The 21,344-nt window shown below is 40.7% G+C and overlaps 1 protein-coding gene across 2 annotated transcripts in view; it reads left to right on the top strand.

Moving 5' to 3' along the window:
* TGFBR3 (transforming growth factor beta receptor 3) overlaps window positions 1-21,344 on the top strand; it is a 295,682-nt gene that overhangs the window by 82,052 nt on the left and 192,286 nt on the right. For both annotated transcript variants that reach the window (XM_075322319.1, XM_075322318.1), the window contains exon 3: window positions 19,597-19,781. In XM_075322319.1, the coding sequence (XP_075178434.1) occupies window positions 19,597-19,781 (185 nt within the window). The remainder of the gene's footprint in view (window positions 1-19,596; window positions 19,782-21,344) is intronic.

Raw genomic sequence — 21,344 nt, 5'->3', positions numbered from 1 at the left:
TCATTGATCTCTTCTGCGTTATCATCTTTGGAGATTCCATCACTCAAAACGCGTGGGTAATAGATGTTTCTCTGACGGCATGATAAACAAAAGACTGGGCTGCCTTATCAATTTAGCAGTAATAAAAGGCAGGAGTTGGACATTGAGAAGATTTATGATGGGCATTATGGCGCCTTAGATAATGGTAATGAGAACTGATTTATACATAATGTACCCTATTTGTAGAAAAAAAAGAAAAAAGTTTAGGACTGTGTTCGCCTTTGGAAAATAAGTATTTTTTGCACTTACCAAGAGAAATATATACAAATACATTTTTTTTGCATAAAGCTTTTACTCCATAACACCGGTGTAAATGAGGGTGATCTATACTTTTATATTTGTGGTTTTTACCATTAAAAAAATTAATTTTTTTTTAATTTACTTATATGTTTTATCTCCACTTTTTGAAGTAAACTTGATCACTAGTAAAATAAACTGCAATACTTTTGTTGTGCAGTGTATTGTCCGGTCAACGATAGTCTATCAAGCCCTTCTGCTTGTAGAGTACTGTCATGGCAGACATAACTTTATTAGACCCTAGCTGACGTAACCCAGTAGCACCATGCTAATGGAGGATGATGGGGTGATAGACTGCCCCCTAATCATAGAAATTGTCAGCATAAAAGATTGTCTGTGTTTTAGACTCAGCTTCTGAACCCAATCTCCGTAACTCCTTACCTTTCCTTTGGAGAAATTATCTATCCAGATCATATAAGAGGTTATATTAGTTTATTATAGGGCACCACACTGACTCAGTTGTTAGCACTCTTGCTTTGCAGCGCTAGGGTCCTGGTTTTTAATCCCAACAGGAACAACACCATGTTTGAGTGGGCTATCTTCGGATACTCCAATTTCCTCCCAAACTCTAAAGCAGGGGTCCTGAAACTATAGTTTTAGGACCACATGTGGCTTTCGCGCCCATGATGTGTGGCTTACGGCTGTCTGCCAGCTTGGTGCTTTAGCGCTAGGTGTGCAGCTATTAAGAACATATCTTCTAGATGGTGACTTTTGTGTGTAGCCCTGCACAGAAGATCAAATGTGAATGGGGATAATATAGGAAAGCCTGGAGCTTGGGATACTGCTTTGCTATGATTATAGTGGAAAAGCTTTGGCTGTCTTTATACCGGTTATGGGGGCTCTGGGTGTCACTAGTGTGAGGGGGACAAGAGCTGAATGTGGCTCGCGACCCACTGTCATAGCTGAATGTGTCTCGCAACCCTTTTTCACAGCTGAATGTGGCTCGTGACCCTCTTTCACAGCTGGATGTGGCTCATGACCCTCTCTCACAGCTGATTGTGGCTCGCAACCCTCTCTTAACAGCTGAATGTGGCTCGCGGCCCTCTCTCACAGCTGAATGTGGCTCGCGACCCTCTCTCACAGCTTAATGTGGCTCGTGACCCTCTCTCACAGCTGAATGTGGCTTGCAACCCTCTCGCACAGCTGAATGTGGCTTGCGACCCTCTCTCATAGCTGAATGTGGCTTACGACCCTTTCTCACAGCTGAATGTGGCTCGCGACCCTCTCTCACAGCTGAATGTGGCTCGCGACCCTCTCTCACAGCTGAATGTGGCTTGCGACCCTCTCTCACAGCTGAATGTGGCTTGCGACCCTCTCTCACAGCTGAATGTGGCTCGCGACCCTCTCTCACAGCTGAATGTGGCTCGCGAACCTCTCTCACAGCTGAATGTGGCTCGCGACCCTCTCTCACAGCTGAATGTGGCTTGCGACCCTCTCTCATAGCTGAATGTGGCTTGCGACCCTCTCTCACAGCTGAATGTGGTCCTCAAGGTCAGAAAGGTTGGAGACTTATGCTCTAAAGACCTACTGAGAGGGACTTTAGACTTTCATTTCCAATGGAGACAGTGATGATAAGGCATGTATCCACCTCACAAAAGATACTCTGACATGCTCCAGTATGTATCCACTAACTACTCTGACATGCTCCAGTATGTATCCACTAACCTAAGAGCAGTCAGTTTTGATCCAAATATTGTGGCATGTATCCATGTATAACCGTGGAAGGTTGCTACTTGGAAATCGCGCCCCTCCAGCTCGCCAGAATTTTGGAAACCGCATCGTTGGTCCATGGATCTTCGGCATGGTGTGGAAGCATGCAAATGGCGAGCAAGAATTACGCATGTTTCACGTCCTTCGCCGTAACGAAGCAACGTTGAGACCTATTATTCAGCGTCACATTGCGCCTGGTTCTAGGATCATCTCTGATCAGTGGGCCGCTTATCGAAATATAAATAACTGGCCCATGTTCAATTATGCGCATCAAACCGTCAATCATGAACAGACTTTCGTTGATCCGATAACTGGTCCTAATACTCAGCGCATTGAAGCACATTGGGGGTCATGTGAAGACGGAAATACTGAGAAAGATGCGTGGCACGTCCCAAAATTTGTTGTCAGGATATTTGGCCAAGTACTGGTGGAAGAAGCTTCATTTAAACACGCCATTTTGTGAAATAATTGCAGAAATTTCTCGACAGTTTCCATTGGTGTAAGGTAGTGTTCAGAGTTTGCTCCTGTGTTTTTCCTGACAGATGTAAAAAATAATTAGAATGTGAAAACATATGAATAGAAATAGGTATACACTTTATTTCATGCCAATAGATATATGATCAATGATAGAACAGGGTGGATACATACTTTAGCATGTCGGAGCATCTTTTGTGAAGGTGGATACATACCACAATAATACCAGCTGAATGTGGCTCACGACCCTCTCTCACAGCTGAATGTGGCTCGCGACCATCTCTCACAGCTGAATGTGGTCCCCAAGGTCAGAAAGGTTGGGGACTTATGCTCTAAAGACCTACTGAGAGGAACTTTAGACTTTCATTTCCAATGGAGACAGTGATGATAATGCCTGTAAAGTACTACGTAATATGATGGCGCCACAAAAAGAAAGCATTCTAAATTCATATATTGGAAAAAATTAAGTGCCTTAAAGATTGTCAGGTTTAAAAAACTAATTTTAAATAAATTATAAATTAATATAGAGTAGTTAATCATTCAGGAAATCCATTAACTTTCCCTGGAGGACCTAACATGTTCATGGAATATACACATGACACAATGATTTCTATAGAAGGCATGTAATTCCTCATTTGCCCTGTAGGAGCACTGCACAGGAGTTGAACCTAGTGCTTAGCAAGTTGTTAGTTGACTATATGCAATTATAAGATTATACTTTTGATGATAAGCAATCAGTGACTCAGCAGGATTAACTAGAATACACTTTGATTTTTTTTTTTAATCACAATTTGAGCATTAATTATATCGACGCATTTCACTTATGAACCCAAAACAATGGCCTTTGCCATACAAGTATATATTGTATTTGTGGTCATAAAAACTTTGTACAAATCTCTTTCTTATACAGTTACAGTAACCGAAGATCATGATCAACCACAATAACATACTGGCGGGTAGTATATAAAATACAGCTGGTAGTCATTACCTTTTAATGTACAAAATTGTTTCAGTGCCCGCTGAATAGGTACTCAGAACATTTGGATATTCTCCAGGAATTAAAAGTGCAGTTAAGAAAAAAAAAAGTAAAAGATTTATCACTTGGGGAAATGTGTATGAGCAGCAGAATCCAGAATGTACGATTTTCGACAACCCCCTCCCTCAGTTATTCCAGTTTCTCTCCTGCGGAATCTTTTGTTTATTACATTTGAGAGGCCTCTTCTGTTAGTGCGAGCTGGAAAAACAGAGGATTGATTAATAGGAGCCGCCCGAAAGTATAGGAGATGACAGACTGCGAGCGCTGATGTCACGTTACCCAAACAATAGTGTATGCTGTCACCGCCGACCCAACTGTTAAACGCATTTTTATAGTTTATTTATTGGACTTATGAAATCATATATGTTCTGAGATGGAAGATACAACAAATGTCTCCATGTGTTCTTCCAAATGTTTAATGGTCTTAAAGGCATATTCCATTTAATAGGCGTGACATGCAGTTTTAAAAAAATGGCAATTTTTTATATCATGTTCTTTATTTAAAGGCCACTCAAGAGGTATTTTTTTTTATTGCAATGCTGGAGTGGCGCTTTAAATATAAGTCCCCTGCCCACTGTTTTATTTTTGCCATATTTATAAAGTTTTCCATGATGTTTGATGCATGATGTTTGATAAATTTGACAGCTCATTAGTAGTGATGAGTGAGCAATACCATGCTGGGTGCTCGTAATTAGTGATTAGAAAGCACTACCATGCTCGAGTGCTTGTAATTAGTGATTAGAGAGCACTACTTTGCTCGTGTGCTCGGTACTCATAACTAGTGATGAGCGAGCACTACCATGCTCGTGTGCTCAGTACTCGTAACTAGTGATGAGCAAGCACTACCATGCTCGGATGCTCAGTACTCATAACTAGTGATGAGTGAGCACTACCATGCTCGGATGCTCAGTACTCGTAACTAGTGATGAGCAGGCACTACCAAGCTCGGGTGCTTGGTACTCATCACTAGTGATGAGCGGGCACTACCATGCTCGTGTGCTCGGTACTCGTAACTAGTGATGAGCGAGCACTACGATGCTCGGTACTCGTAACTAGTGATGAGCGGGGACTACCATGCTCGGGTGCTCGTAAACAGTAGTTGGATACTCGGATGGGCACGACTCGAATACCCTAGTAGAATGGAAGTCAATGAAACAGTTCCTAGAAAAATGCTTGAGTTCCCCATTAACTTCCATTATACTCGGGTACTCGAGTCGCACCTATCCGAGCATCCAACTGCTGGTTGGTTATGAGTACCAAGCCCCCTCGCATGGTAGTGCTCACTCATCATTAATCTTCAGATATAACAATTCTGAGTAGAGCTCTTTTCATTTTTTTATTCTCCCCCTCCATACTACAGTGAGAAATGCAATGTCTGACTTTTCAGAGTCACAATTTCTTAATCTGTCATTGACCAGATTATCTAGCTAATCATACTCACTATTTTTTTTATAACTGGGAGAGCAATGTGAATGCTGATTACTCTTTACCTCTGGGCACTTGGCTGGATTGATGGACAATCTTGGCCTTTGTTTGAGTGACTAGGACATCCAGTAGGAATATATAGACTTGCCTTCATACCTACACTCTGAATTGGACTCCAGGAACATAATAGCCATAGGCTTTGTAGCGATTTGCTTACATTTTACATGAACCATAGTGGACTTGAGATATATTAGCAACCTTTTTGTAATAGACCCCATTAACATATAGGGATTTGCTTATAGAAACTGCACCACTCATCCAAGTAAATGAGGCTGACCACAGTATCAGACACAACCTATGGACAGGAGTAGGTCTGTTTCTGGGAAAAAGAGTAGCCATATTTTCCTAATCTTACACCTTATGAAGGCTTTTCGTTAGTACTTGTATCATCCCCCTGGTTATGTTCTATACTTGTCCGGTCAAGCCTGTGCAGTGCCAGTGAAGCACTATTACTTTACTGTTTCATGGCTATTTCTCAGTGTGTTGCGTAACTGTGCATGCACCGTTTCTCTGCACTGGGCACACATGAATGGTATACTACAACTAGCCTTGGGGAATTAATGGTATTAAAGGGAACCTGTCACTAGGTTTTTCCCCTATGAGCTGCGTCCACCACTGAGCTCTTATATAAGTATTCCAGAATGCTGTATATAAGAGTCAAGACTGCTCTGTAGAACATAAAAAAAACCACTTTTATAATACTCACCTGCGAGGTGGTCCGGTCTGCTGGGTGTTGCTGCTGTCAGCCTGGAACCTCCTCTCTTCTTGTGATTGTTGCCCTTCATCTCAGCCCCATTTGCTCGATGTGTTCTGTGTGATTCACAGAGGCCTCCATTGCGCTCCTGCGCATGCGCACTTTCATCTGCCTGGCTGAGGGCAGATCACAGTCCTGTAGTGCGCATGCATGGGTGGTCTTTGACTTTTCCTCGCGCCTGCGCATTACAGTACTTTGCTCTGCCCTCAGCAGGACAGATCAGAGTGCACATGCGCAGGAGCACAATGGAGGCTTCTGTGTGGATAAGTAATCCACTCGGGTCTGGGCAGGAGGATAACGATGGCACAAGATGGAGAACAGCAACACCCATCGGCCTGGACTGCCCCTCAGGTGAGTATTATAAGGTGTTTTTTACATTTGTATAGAGCGGCCTGGGATCTTATATAAAATATTCCAGAATACTGTATATAAGGGCTCACTGGTGGTGGCTGCAGCTCAAAAGGGAAAAAACCTGGTAAGTTATTTATTTTCTTATGGGATAACTTGGTGTCTTTCCCAAACCCATTCAAGAATTGCACACTGTATAGCTGTACAGTATGATAATGCTAATGTTCCTTTTAGGAAAAATCTTGTATCTGTTGAGTTTTAAAGGCCAAAACCAATAGAAATGATCCCCTGTCCTAAAGGGAACGTATATAAATATGGTGCAATATAATTGTAATGGGACCGATACCTGAGCACTTCCTAACTTCATATTTACAAATCATTAGTAGCAGAAGTAAAAAGTGCAGAATACGCAATATAACGTTATTAAAATCCCATCTCCTTGGCTTGTAATTGAATTCTTTCTCGCTATAAAGAAAACAAATGTCTATTAGTTTGGCGTGGACGTTTGTGCTTGAAACCAGAGCTTTCTTTAGGGGCTGAACGTACACATTTCGCTGTAACTTGACCATCTACTTGATTTTTCTTCCAGAGTGTTTCTGGTGGTGACACCCGCAATAATATAGACAGCAGGTTTCTCTTTGTTTTTAGATCCACGTGTGGAATTTGTGGTGCCGATGGGTTTAATCAGCCCTCATTACTGAGTGACACATATGTCTAAGTCACCCTCTGCTTTGGTGGAGTGTCTGTCAAGTATTCTTTAACATAAATGACATCTGCACTTAGACACATTGGCACTCACTCAATGGCGTATCTCTGGTCACGTTCCCCGGTTGAGTGCTACCAGCTCATCTAGAAAATTAGTAAAAGTTTACAAATTCCTTTTGCAGATAAATTAGCGAGCTCTTATACTGTGTGAGATGATAAAGGAATATAAATAAATGAATGCTTAGAACTACAGTAAATCATTAGTCTAAAGTATACCTGTCAAACATTTTTCTAATTCTTAGGCCAATGTAGTCCAGACTCTGTGAACCCATCCACCTTGTTGCTCTAAGGATATGTGCACACGGCATCTTTTAGGTACCGGCAAACCTTCATCGTTATTGAAGAATATGCTTCAGAAAACCACGGGTACCATTTCCCCATAAGTGTTTTTTTTTCTGATGTCTCTTTGGACGTCTTTTGCGACAGCTTAGCTACTAAATTGGTGGCTTCCAGTTGGCGGGACCGGTCACTTCTTTTAACCATTCTATGTGTTTCGAATCCAGAAGCAGTTTCAAAAGATGGAAAATATTCACAGCAATTAGTTTTAACATTGTTCATTGTTTTTGGCATTTTTTTTTAGCACGTCATCAATTGCATTCCAGGCGGAATCAGACTAAAAAGGACATTGTGTGCATACAGCCTAAAGAGTTTGCCTCCTTTCTAAATGCCCTTTTAGAGGTTTCTTGCCACACTCTTATCCTGTGTTAGAAAATTCTAAATCCCTTTTAATTATACTTTCCAAACCTTAAAGGCAATTTGCCAAGAGGTAGGAGCAGTGGTGGAGCAGGACGATGTTACGGGTGGTGCAGCAGATGTCCCAGATGCTCGCTGCAGGTGCTGTAAAGCAAGAACATCCAAAAACTGTCGGTGGTGCAGGCTTCAAAGAAATGGCGATTGTGCAGATTGAGCTATCGGATTAATGATGAACCGAGATCTCACCTGCACACAGGCCGCCTCCAGGCGCTATTTTGTTAAGTCCGCTGCTGAGAGATCAATGGGCCAGGGGCGGCGCGTGCGCAGATGTGATCTTGAACAGACAGCTCAATCTGCGCATGTGCTGACTCCGTGCGCCTTTATTTGAACCCCGCACCACCGACATTTTCAAGATGAACCCCGGCATCACTGCCCGAAGTGAGCACCAGCACAGCCCACAGCACACAACCCACAGCATCGTTCCTGCCTCCTGTGACCATTCTCCACCACCCTAAGGTAAGCTTCATTCGAATTATAAGATGTACCCCTCATTTTCCTCCCAAATTTTTGGGAGGAAAAGTGCGTCTTATAATCCAAAACATATGGTACTTATCAATCATGCCATATCATCTGGGATGCAAATGATTTGCTCCAAATTCTGAAGCAGGACAACGACTCCAAGTGTACATCCAATGTCATTATGAGCTATCTTTAGCATCCTGGAAGTGATGATATGACCCCTACAGTGCTCTAGCCTTTACATCATCAAGGCTGTCTTGGATTACATGAAGAGACTACAGGATTTACACAAGTCTACATGCACAGAAGATCTTTGGTTGGTTCTCCAAGATATTTGGAACTCCTTGACGAGTTCCATCAAAAACTAACTGCAAGTTTACCTAGAAATATTGATGCTGTTCTGAAGACAGATGGTGCTCACACCAAATATTATTTGATTAATATTTCTATTTTGTTCATTCACTTTTCATCATATTTCTTGGTAAAAATATACTATTAATATCTCTTTTTTTTATAAACATTCTTAATTTGCAGCATTTTTTCCAAAGTTGCCTAAAACCTTTGCACAGTAACATATATATTTACACTCCTCAATATTAAAATTGCAACACCAAGGAGGAAAATTCATATACATATGGAAATCACATGAGAGATAGACATTCATGATCTGAAAATTATGAAAAAACGGAAACAACATATTCAAAATATTTTTATTTATCAAATATTGAGTATAAGTGACACGTGCAGAAATGCATTCACTTACACGCTTTAGCATTGCTATCAATAAGGTTACTAATGGTTGTGTGAGGAATGTTCTGCCATGCTGAATGAATGAGCAAATTATCAAGATCCACTGCTGGCAGCTCCCCTTTGCAATTCCCGACCACCCCCTAAGGACACTGGATTAAATCAGTGATACGCCTGGGTTTCATTCTGCTCTCATGGACTTCTTGGAACCTTAGAAGTCCATGAAGGGACTATCCTATATTCTATACTCCGTATCCTGACCTGCTTATTTCTGTGATTTTTTTCTGCTATTTTCAAACTATTTCTGAACATTTTTTACAGCGTATATGTAAATATTTCTTCTCTGGATTTACCTGGACACCCTTCAAGGCTGTATCATTGGGGAGGACATGTTTAACGATAGTCTTATTTTATTAGGTTCTCATTACATTGATATCATAGTTGTCCATGTGGTAGCATGTTGAATGAGTCATGATTAGATTTGTCTCATACAGTTTCTTGTATTTTGTAGATGTTTTCGATCATGTCTCGTTTCGTTCATATGTTAATCATGTGTCATAAATAACAATAATTATTATTGAATATTTGGATGTGCCTTTATTGAATACTATTGAACCTTTTTTCTTTTACTTGCTAACTATAGTATATATCACAAAAGTGAGTACACCCCTCACATTTTCGTAAATATTTTATTATACATTTTTCATGGGACAGCACTGAAGATATGACACTTTGATACAATATACAGTAGTCAGTGTACAGCTTGTATAACAGTGTAAATTTGGTGCCCTCTCAATAACTCATCACACAGCCATTAATGTCTAAACCACTGGAAGAAAAGTGAGTACACCCCAAGTGAAAATGGACAAATTGTGCCCAATTAGCCGTTTTCCCTCCCCAGTGTCATGTGACTCATTAGTGTTATAAGGTCTCAGGTGTGAATGGGGAGCAGGTGAGTTACATTTAGTGTTATCGCTTACACACACTCTCATACTGGTCACTGGAAGTTCAACATGGCCCCTCAAGGCAAAGAATTCTCTGAGGATCTGAAAAAAAAAAGTTGCTCTACATAAAGATGGCCTAGACTATAAGAATATTACCAATACCTTGAAACTGAGCCTTGGTGGCCAAGACCATACAGCAGTTTAACAAGAGAGGTTCCACTCAGAACAGGCCTCACCATGGTTGACCAAAGAAGTTCAGTGCACATGCTCAGCGTCATATCCAGAGGTTGTCTGTTCAAAATAGATGCAGAGGTTACAGGGCTGATGGGTCCACCTGTCAGTGCTGAGACCATACGCCACACACTGCATCAAATTGGTCTACAAGGCTGTTGTCCCAGAGGGAAGCCTCTTCTAAAGATGATGCAGTTTGCTGAAGACAACCAGACTAAGGACATGGATTTCTGGAACCATGTTCTGTGATCTTATGAGACCAAAATAAGCTTATTTGGTTCAGATGGTGTCAAGCGTGTGTGGAGGCAACCAGGTGAGCAGTACAAAGACAAGTGTGTCCTGCCTACAGTCAGGCATGGTAGTAGGACTGTCATGGCTGGGGCTGCATGAGTACTGCCGGCTGTGGGGAGCTACAGTTCATTGAGAGAACCATGGATGCAACATGTACTGTGACAAACTGAAGCAGAGCATTATCTCCTCCCCTCGGAAACTGTGTCGCAGGGCAGTATTCGAACATGATAATGAAAATACACCTCCAAGACAACCACTGCCTTGCTAAAGAGACTGAGGGTAAAGGTGCTAGACTGGCTAAGCGTCTCAAGACTAAACCCTATTGAGCATCTGTGGGGCCTCCTCAAATGGAAGGTGGAGGAGTGAAAGGTCTCTAACATCCACCAGCTCCGTGATGTCGTCATGGAGAAGTGGAAGTAGAAGAGGATGCCAGTAGATTGTGAGCTCCATTGGTGATCACATCTTAACACTAGAAGTCCCAGAGAGGGGTCATTTAACATTTCTACCATTGGAACCCTATGGAGCTCAAAATTCCTGGGACTTCTAGTGCTAAAGCACTGTGGAACTAATAGTGCCACATTGGTTAGTCAAATAAAAAATAAATAAAAACCTGTGACGCTCCTGTGACCTCCATGCCCAAGAGAGTTAAGGAAGTGCTTGAAAATAATGGTGGCCACACAAAATACACAATTTGGCCATTTTCACTTAGGGGTGTACTCACATTTGTTGTCAGTGGTTTGGACATTAATGGCTGTGTGTGGAGCTATTTAGAGGGCACCAAATTTACACTGTTATACAACCTGCACACGGACTACTTTATATTGTATTAAAGTGTCAGATCTTCAGTGTTGTCCCATGAAAAAATTTAGTAAAATATTTACAAAAATGTGAGGGGTGTACTCACTTTTGTGTTATAGTCTATATACTTGCACTAGTTTTTTGAGCACTCTTTGACTATTTACCGTACCTGCCATAATATAGTGATTGAAGGCACTTTGGGCTTCATGCAAGCAACTTGACAATAATACCTCCAAATGCGCAAGTGTAATTAAAGGTAACCTGTCATGTCAGACAACAGTATCAACCTGCACATTTGGGGTTAATCTGCAGGTTAACAGGGCTATGAAGGTTCCTGGTTGGTGTACTGAAAGTGTGTCGCCAGTAGAAAATCAACTTTATTCCTCCCGGGAGATGCTGGCTTTTAGTTATGCAGCCATGCCAGCTCAGCTACAGTTCTCGCTCACTATACTAAAGCATGCCTGCATGACTGAAAGCCAGCGCCTCCCAGGAGGAATACATTTCATTTTCTCCCAGATGCTGCAGTTTCAGTATAACAGCTGGTAATTTTCATAACACTGTTAAACTGCAGGTTAACCCTGTATTTGCAGGCTATTAGCATCATTGGACTTGACATGTTTCCTTTAATACTTTGGGTGAGACGCAGGACAACCCTGGTAGAAGAATGGCTTGCAGATGGCAATAAAAAACACCATGTAAATAGTAGCGATAAAGAAATCTGCTTTATATTTCAGCAGATATGGAAGTATCATATTATTGCATAAAGAGGTGGGTTTCCAAGGCTTCGCTGAAGTCAGAGTTATCTGTTGATCTTTGTTGTTGAGTGTGTTTACTCCACCCTTGTTTCCGCTTGACTATTTCATGTTGTGCAGAACAGTTTTTTTGCTTACATAAATTTAAAAAAAAATCCAGAATAAAATGTAGTTTGGTTCCCCTCTGTTTCCTTCAGGACATTTCATAATAAAACACTTGATGGACTAAAGTCAAACAACATGTCACCTAACACATTTGTTATTATAAGTGATGGTCCTGGACTCTGTTCTCCATATGGTACAAACTTTTTTCCCTTCCCCCTAGGCAAACTGAGCTATTCCCCATGATATCAATGTTGATTAAAATGCTTCCCTAAGCTAGATTAGTCATGCCGTAACTATACAATTACTCTACATTGCGTTGGATTATATTTAAACACACACAAAAAAATTAGACTTTTGGCACAGAAAATACAACATTGATTCAGCCAGAAATAAGGAAAGGATTTGTTTTAGACACAATGTCTGAATCTACTCTAAAATTCTTCTTTTTATGAGATTTCAAGAGGAGCTCTATGAATTGTCTTGTAAAGAGGTTATTTGTAGTGATTGGCAAACTAAGACGGTAAAAGTCCGGATCTGCGCGGGTTCACTAGTACCCGTGCACAGACACCAGGTCCGGAGTTCTCAGTGAATGCCGGGTACCTCTCCGGATCCGGCAACTCGGGTAATTAAAAAAAAAAAACATAGGAACAAGAAAGAAAATAGGAAAAAGCAGGCATGTTATAATTACCAGTCTTCTGCAGGGCTGTAACACTATTTCCATGGCCGCTCATTATCCATCATGCATATGCACTGCTTCCCCCACCCACCGGCAGTTTCGGCATCTGTGATTGGTTGCAGTCAGACCGCTCCCCCACACTGTGTGACAGAGTGTCTGCTTACAATCACAGACGCTGTGTGTTTGTCTATATTGGTGTAAAAATAAGTAAATAAAAAAAATTGGTGTAGGGTCCCCCATATTGATACCCAGCACAGGTACTAAAAGGCTTTCTCCAGAGCAAACAACACTTTTAAATTCTAAATATTGAGTTCTTTAGTATTACAAATATTGTCAAATACCTTTTTATAAAAATAGATTAAATTATTTAGTGATTATGAAGATAGATTAGATATACAGTATCTCTGTATATCTGGGACAAGTCCTATTACCTGGGACAAGTCCTATTAAAAGACACTATAGATGGGTACCCGGTGCCTAAATTGGTTGGTTACAAGGATCGAAAAATTATCATTCAGCTAGATAGTACATTAAAGGGCTATTCTCAAGTTTAAAAGTTATACCATATCCACAGTATAAAGGCTAACTTTGACCGCTGGGGGTCTGACTGCTGTGGCCCCCAATGATCCTGAAAATTGGGCCTTTGAAGAGCCCAGCCTGAATCGATCAGAGGTCGATATGTGATCTACTGCTCCATTCATTCTTTATGGGAGTGTCTGATATTGCCCGGTGCAGCTTTTAAGAACCCCAGTTTTCGGGATCGGTGGGGGCTACGGTGGTTCAATCCCAACAATTGGATAGGGAAGAACTTTTAAACTTGAGAACATACATTTAACACCTTTACACGTATATATGTAACTGTGTGCTCATACTGAAATTCACAAGTGTGGATGGGGCTCATGAGCTTAGCTCAGTCCACATGCGGTAAATGCTGGCTGGCTATATTACACAGCCGTCATCTGTCTCCCAACAGCATTGGCCAATGTCATCAACCATGTCGAAGTTCCTGTCAAATTCTAATTACGGCAACTAAATGGAACAGTAGCCAATGCGCACTGCATGCCAACAGCCTCCTGCGATCACCCTCTTTACAAGTCTTGGAAAGTAGGGAATCAAAACCATGAATTTTTATCAAATTGTAGTGCAAGTCTGTGCCTGCCCATAGCAGATGTAGGAGCAGATTATCTAATATTTAGATAATATAAACGTTGACTATAGGCTATGTGCAGGCGGCAAGTTTTTCAATTGGAAACCACTTCAGGAAACGCTCCTTCTTGTGAAGTTTTTGGAGGAGTTTTTCTTTTCCTGGAGCGCTTTTGAAGATTTTTTAAGTGTTTTGAAAGTTTTTTCATTAAGTATTTCTGCATCTTTCTAATTTTATTATTATTATTATTATTATTATTTATTTATAGAGCACCATTGAGTCCATGGTGCTGTACATGAGAAGGGGGTTACATACAGAATACATATACAAGTTTCAATAGACAGACTAGTAAAGAGGGAAGAGGGCCCTGCCCTTGCAGGCTTACATTCTAAAGGATTTTGGGGAGGAGACAGTAGGTGGCGTGTAGGTTGGGCGGCAGCTCCGCACGGTAGTGGGGCGGCAGCTCCGCACGGTGTTGGGGTGGCAGCTCCGCACAGTGGTGGGGTGGGAGCTCCGCACGATGGTGGGGCGGCAGCTCCGCATGGTGGTAATTTGACAGTCCCTAGTTTGGAGCAAATTCCATCAGGATCCACTTCAAAGAAGTGACATGTACTTTCTTTTTCTCCACCGAGAGTTTTTCAAAACTGTCTCTCGTTGACATCACCGAGGTTATCATCTGCTTTGTTTTATCAGTGCACATACAAAAATATTGGCACTTCTGTTACATTTTCGGAGATTTGGTAGAAGGTTTTGTTAGAAAATAGGAGACAGACTTGTTTTTAGACAAAATGTTTTGTGTTGAACATTGTAGAATGGCAAATACAGCAAATCCCGAGAACGTGGCAGTGTGGTTTACTTTGGGTCTGATACAGGTACACTATCAATATAACAAATCACTGCTTACCGTGAAATAGACTTTATAAATAGGCTTTTTGTTTGCTCTTTGATAAGCTCACACTTGCAACAATTGGCCACATCTAAAAGGGTTGACATAAATTCTTATATTGACATTACGAATAAATAGTGACTGTCTTACTGGTATGTATGTGTGTAGATAGACATTTATTGGGTTTTGGTAAATCATAATTTTCTAAAAACAAGGCTTAAAGGAAACCTGCCATGAGGAGTATATACCACAAATTTACTGCATGTCTGTACATATACTTTCATGCTGATGAAATCCTTAACTTGATTGTAGAAATCCGTTTTGTAATTTTTGAGAAATCCAATATTAAAATTGTATGCAAATAAGCTGCAAGTGCAATGGGGTGGGACATTGCACTTGCAGCTCTCCTGCCCTCCCTCACTGCTTGTCACCCGCTGTCTGCCTCCAGTGTCCAACTGATAGCTAACTTTTGTTCGATCTACCTGCTTAAACTGACTGACATTTTACGCAAGTGCCATGATGTATCATGATGTCAAAAGACCCTTTGAGTTGATCTGCACAGGCGGCACCCCATGCACTGATGGCGCTTGGCATATGATATATCTTAATAGAGAAAGCAGGGCATTGAAACAAGAGTGACCTGTCAATCAGGCACAGGAGACGGGTAGCAGGCACGGAGTAGTGAAGGAGGGCAGGAGAGCTGCAAGTGCAAAGTCCCACCCTGAAGCACTTGCAGCTCATTTGCATACAATTTCAATGCTCAATTTCTCAGAAACTGCAAAACGGATTTTTACAACTAAGGTAAGGATTTCACCAGCATGACAGCCCATATGCATACATGCAATTAGTTTGAGGAATAAAACCCTCATGTCAGGCTCCCCTTGAAAAGTTTTCAATTAATTGAATTATATATTTAACTCTTCATTTGTGCCCTCCAAGAAAAATCAGGTTCATATGGCACAGCTATCTTCTAGAAATAATGATCAGGCAGAGCTGCTCTAAGGCTCTGTTCACATCACATTAGTTATTTCCGTTATTCTGCCAGATCCACCTCATGATGGACACCAACATTATGTAACATACCCTATTTACTATAGTGTAATTTGTTTGGTGTTCTTCCCAATATTTGTGTTTTTATCAGACAAAATAGCACAACTTTGTACATATTTTTGTCCAGATTTCCATACAAATGTGTATAGTGCCTTATTTGTTCTGTCCAAATATAAAGAATAAAAAAGATTCTCTGGGAAGGCGCTTTGATACTTGAAAGGTGTGTGTATCTAACCATCAATCTATCCTTTGCTAAATTGATGGAGTTAAGGGCTGCAAATGAGGACACCACAATATGTTAGGTTGACTACAGTATTACGCTGGCCATACAGATATGATAGCTGACGGCTGAGCGCTAATTTCTCTCCCAAATCCCCCATATACATAAACATTTGGATTGCTCAAGTGTTCATGTGTTTTTAAGGAGAGAGTTGAGAAGGTGGTGGCCAAATGGCTCTCATAGCGTCTTATCTTCTGAAAAACATAAACTGTCTGGCCCTATAAGGGGCTATTCAAGACTTTTGTATTTTTTTCTTATGGGCTGCGAACTTTCAGGCAAGTAGTTGCTAATGGCTAAGGAAAGTATTTTGGATAGCGCTTTTTATTAAATTAGTTTACATTATGGTTTCTTAAAGGGTTGGTCTGAAGACAAAAGTAAATTTAATTTTACATCCCTATGTAATTCATACTATTTTCTAATATACTTGTATTAACAATTTTCTACTGTTCCCTATCTACTCTAACTAGTATTTTCTTTCTATTTCCTATCTGATGACGATTTGTTTGAGAATCCCAGTGCATTCTGGGATACTCAAACTAAGTGTCATCAGGGGGCAGAGTCTGTGGCAGTAACAGCAGCCTCTGTCCCCTCCTTAAAACTTCCCACTGGAGACGTCAGTGGTCTCCTGCATGCAGATATAGTCATCCCTATGTGAATATTACTGTTCTGGGCCTATAACAGAGCTTAGCGGTGCACAGTGCAGATCACATGGTGCGGGGAGGAACAGACACAGCAGTGACAGCAGGCAAAGACCAGCCCCTGAAACGAGCATTATGATGACGCTTCATTTCAGGGAATGGACAGAAGCCGCGGTCACTGCCACAGACTCTGTATCTGATGACACTTCGTTTGAGTATCCCAGCATGCAGTGGGATTCTCAAACAAATCGTCATCAGATGGGAAAAAGAAAATAAATATAATAGCAGTTAGATAATGTAGTTAGGGAACTGCAGGAAATTTTTAATACAAGTATAGTACAAAATTTCAATCGTCATCAGACAGGAAATAGAAAACAAATAGAATAGTAGTTAGATAGTGTAGTTAGGGGATGGTAGGGAATTTTTAATACAAGTATATTAGAAAATAGCTTAGATTATAGCCTCAAATAGATAGGGATGTACAATCAAATTTACATTTGCCTTCGGGCCAACTCTTTAATTCTATTAGACCTTTTACCTACATAGCTGTTGCTATTATTATAAGAGTATTTACATAGAGGGTACTTTTCATGTTACTCGATCATGTGGTTTTCTTTTCTTAGTACATCTTGTTTTTAGATTAAGACGTTGCTGAACATTGATTGACGATAGTTAATCATTGAGCCTAAAAAAACATTCATATTTCTTTTTTTTTAGCTGATACAGAATTGAAAAAAAAAATGATATAGTTTTGAAACATACATATTTATTTCCAGACTGCAAAAATGTCTTACTTGTCAATATGAATCTAAACAGTTTGAAACCTTCCTATGATTTTTTGCATACATTTCCTGTAATTTTCCCAGAATATGTCTTTAGGGCCTCATGATTTATCCATCAAGAAGAAGTGGTAGAAGAAAACTCGAGTATCCCCTATACATTTTCGCTTACACATACATCAGTCTTGTCCACATCTTTTCCTGTAATTTAGAGGCAGTTACAGTTGCTGATGGATCTCAGCAAGGGACCCATTCCTTTTCAAAACCAAAGAACATATTTTCCCAGATTACAGTTTATACAATATGATCAGACAAGTACTTTTTCTTGTGCAATGTAAGAAATCTTTTCTTAGTAAATAGTATAGCACGAAACTCAGTGTAAGAATATGTGCCTCAATGTCTGTTTTAGCCAGATTCTGTCTGGAATGTACCTGAAGAGTGGTAGAAAATCTCGAAAAATAATAAACATATGCACAGAAATGACAAAATCACTTGCTGTGCTTATCTTCCATCTTTTGTAACTTCTTTCAATTGCTTCAGGATTGAAGATGTGGTCTAAGGGTATATACTTATACTTGGAAGCTGCCACTGTGAGTTGCATTCGTGCAGTCACATGCCAACTAGATGTGCACAACCTTGATCAACTCCAGTAAATGGAGCAAAAGTGGACAAGTCTAGTTGGAATGGGACTGGAAGTATACATACTTGTGGTCACGTGATCGCCCCCCTGAGAATCCTGAGAACGTGACTGCCGACTTTAACCTCATGCCTGAACATCCCCTTTAAAAAAAAATGCCATTGACTAAGCCTTTGAAAAAGGCATCCGAAAAGGCGTCATAAAAGACTGCAGGGAAAGCTTAACCGGCATTTGCCTGAAGCATCTTCTGCTTCAAAAATGATGTCTAAAAGGCTCCGTGTGCACATACCTTGAAATTGCAATGGTTCTTAGCATGTCTGCCAGTAATGGTCACACTTGACCACTCTCCTGAAACATCCGAGAGGCTCCCAGAAAAAGGGGTTACCTCCCAGTTTCCCTGTAATGGTTAACGATCCTCCTTAGTTGCACCCAAACCTTCTTCAAGGCAGGGCTCTCCCAATTTCTCCATTCTTGTGACTGAGAACCTTGGAGGCTAGATGCCCATACAGGGTGCAGGAATGGGTGGTAGATTGGGTGTGGCCTGTAAAAGGGATGTGGTCTATAAAAGTTTCTAAAAGTTGATTAAATATTGTTATAACTTGTGCATTCCTTAAAGTGGCGTCTGTGTCTAAAATCCAGCCCCAATGGAATCAGTCAATTTGTGACATTGACATCTGTCAGCGGAATAGATGGGAGGTCAGATTGGCTACAGTATTGTTCTACCAAAATTTAAATATGTATATCTATCTATCTATCTATCTATCTATCTATCTATCTATCTATCTATCTATCTATGTATGTATATATATATATATATATATATATATATATATATATATTTACCGTATGTATATGTATATATATTTTATTTATATATACACACACACATATATATGTATATATGTGTGTGTGTATATATATATATATATATATATAATATATGTATATATAAAAATATTTTTTTTTAATATTTTTTTTAAATTGCTTTTATAATGCACTATGAGTTTCCAAAACTTTTTTATTAATGTATTTCATAATTTAAACATATATCTCAATATTTTTATTCTGATCATCATGGTGGCACTTGCGGTAGTTTTTATCTTGAGTGTCACACTGACAGTTTTGTTGGTGACGGCTAAATGTATGAATTTTAACAAGTTGGGGGCTTTATCATGTTCTACATTAGTTTTAAGACATGGATTTCAATGCTGTAACTTTTTAAATGGTGGTGGAACAGATGAGCAAACTTTGGCAGATTTTTACATGTATTTCCAGCTTTTTACACATAACTTTGAATCAAATAGAGTTTTTCCTTCTTGCTCCGAGCATTCCAGAATGGCTGCTTGTGGTGGAAGCATGTAACATGGAGTGTTACTAGACTGGTAATCCTACGGCTCTATCCAGAGTGTGATCGTCTGTTCCAACTTGAAAATTGTGCATTTAAATCATAAAAGTGATTGCTCCTGTTGCATTATATTCAAGCCATTGTACTTAATGTTTCCTCTCTGTGTATAATAGGTCCTATCCCTAAAGCTACATGTCTGCTGTCACCTGTTACTGAAGATTACCCCGTCCAAGCTTTTCTGGAAAGCTACCATATTTTATCTGGCTGCGCAAGTAAAGGAACAATAAGGCAACCCCAAGAGGTTCATATCATAAATCTGAAATGTGTGGAGGAAGACCCCTGTCGTAGTGCACACGAGGTATGTATGATTTACAGTACAGTGTAATCTGCTGGCCAGTGTTTCCTGGAAGCAGAATATTATACGCTTGTCTATTGTGTTAGTATGCCATTACTATCACTGCTGCTGATCCGGTTACTGATAGCACATCCTGCACTGTATAGTGAGCATTGCAATTTGCCTTATTGTTAAGTATATTTAGTTTTTTCCTAATATACTCTACATAGCGTATGTTTATTGTATATACGTACAGTATGGATATTCATATTTTTCTTGATATAGATAGATTGTTACATAACCTTTTCCCCTGAAATTAAGGCCTACCCCGAAATAAGCCCTAGCAGGAATTTTCAGCCTTTTTTGGAATATGCTTAAATGTAAGCCGTACTCCAAAAATAAGCCCTAGTTACAGTTCTACAGTGAAGCATCCAGGCAGCTAAAAAAGAGTACAGCAGGACTCTTCATTAAAGTAGATACACCCAAAAGAGAGAAGATAGTCCCAAAAGAGAGAACACCCCCCCAAAAGAGAGAAGACATCCCCCAAAAGAGAGAAGACATCCCCCAAAAGAGAGAACACCCCCTAAAAGAGAGAACATCCCCCCAAAAGAGAGAAGACATCCCCTAAAAGAGAGAACACCCCCCCAAAAGAGAGAACACCCTCCAAAAGAGAGAACACCCCCCAAAAGAGAGAACACCCCCAAAAGAGAGAACACCCCCCCAAAAGAGAGAACACACCCCCAAAAGAGAGAAGACAGTCCCCTCCAAAAGAATTGCACTCACTAGACCCTGAACAACTAACAACTACAGCTGGAAAGTGCGAATGGTGGATGGGCTCTTCCACAGAGACCTGCATCGCTGTCAGGCCCCTCGCTTTTAAGCTCACACACACACATTGGGTCGCAGTATCACTCCGCTCTCACTAAATCAGTGCGAGTGATACTGCTTTTGGCCAGCAGAGGGAGTGACTGCTGTGGAACCCAGGGGGAGCGATGCTGTGTAATACAATGCAGGGGGAGCGACCGTTGTGAAACGCAGGGGGAGCGAATGCTGTGGTACGCAGGGGGAGGAATTCCTATGGAACACAAGGGGAGTGACCGCTGTGGAGTGAAGGGGGACCTGACAGCGATACAGAACTGTATGTGAGAAGAGCCCACTTACCACCTCTACATGTCCGCGGTCTGGAAAGTGAGACTCTCCTGGGGGTTGTGTATCTTCTTTTGGGGGGAAACCTAGCAGTACATAGGAAATAGCTGTGTATCCCAGAAAATAAGACCTGCCCCGAAAATGAGCCCAAGCATTTTTGCGAACAATAATATAAGATCCTGTCATATTTTCGAGAAAACACGATATATGTCTTGTTTAACCTGAAAATGACCAAGCCTTGTAATTTGGTGCCTGGGTGTCAAAAAAGTCATGTACGCAGGGAAGAAGGTAGAAGTGGTGTATTACCACTTCTGTCTTCTCCTTTTCTGACTACATAGCTCATGTATGTATATTTACTGAACATGCATGTGTTCCAAATAGGGAGACGGAAGTATACCACTGCCGGGAACCTCTGACAACAGCTTATCTACTTTGAGAACA

Source organism: Anomaloglossus baeobatrachus, chromosome 8, assembly GCF_048569485.1.
Source record: "Anomaloglossus baeobatrachus isolate aAnoBae1 chromosome 8, aAnoBae1.hap1, whole genome shotgun sequence".
Lineage (NCBI taxonomy): Eukaryota > Metazoa > Chordata > Amphibia > Anura > Aromobatidae > Anomaloglossus > Anomaloglossus baeobatrachus.
This window is presented reverse-complemented; position numbering and strand designations above follow the sequence as displayed.